The sequence below is a fragment of the Colobus angolensis genome, unplaced genomic scaffold (genome assembly GCF_000951035.1).
Source record: "Colobus angolensis palliatus isolate OR3802 unplaced genomic scaffold, Cang.pa_1.0 Scaffold103, whole genome shotgun sequence".
NCBI classification, from domain to species: domain Eukaryota; kingdom Metazoa; phylum Chordata; class Mammalia; order Primates; family Cercopithecidae; genus Colobus; species Colobus angolensis.
Window position 1 is genome coordinate 6,032,269 of NW_012111253.1, and position 482 is coordinate 6,032,750.

The 482-nt window shown below is 40.2% G+C and overlaps 1 protein-coding gene across 1 annotated transcript in view; it reads left to right on the plus strand.

Annotated features, from left to right (window-relative positions):
* Positions 1-482, plus strand: part of USP9X (ubiquitin specific peptidase 9, X-linked) — a 154,875-nt gene that overhangs the window by 121,632 nt on the left and 32,761 nt on the right. Inside the window, exon 29 of the mRNA XM_011942716.1 lies at positions 135-401. Coding sequence (XP_011798106.1) covers positions 135-401 — 267 coding nt within the window. The remainder of the gene's footprint in view (positions 1-134; positions 402-482) is intronic.

Consider the following 482-nt stretch of genomic DNA (forward strand, 5'->3'; position numbering starts at 1 on the left):
TGCTGTATATTTTAGATTGTTTGAAGATGAAGTGCAAACAGAGAACACTGCTTCAGGTTGCTCTAGGGTTAGTGGAATTATGGGTAGTAGAATTATTACCAGGGTTGCTTTGTCAGCATAATAGAGTTTGAAAGGACAAAATGGCTGTGCTCATGCTACAAGAATCTTTTCTTCTTTCAGCTTGTGAAGCACTTACTGAGTGGGAATATCTGCCACCTGTTGGACCCCGCCCACCCAAAGGATTTGTGGGGCTGAAAAATGCCGGTGCTACTTGTTACATGAATTCTGTGATTCAGCAACTCTACATGATTCCTTCCATTAGGAACGGTATTCTTGCCATTGAAGGCACAGGTAGTGATGTAGATGATGATATGTCTGGGGATGAGAAGCAAGACAATGAGGTAAATTTGAGTTACCATTTCTGTTTTCTGTGTTTCAAGTTATGATACCAGATATTATTCTCTCTTAAGAGAGTATTATGC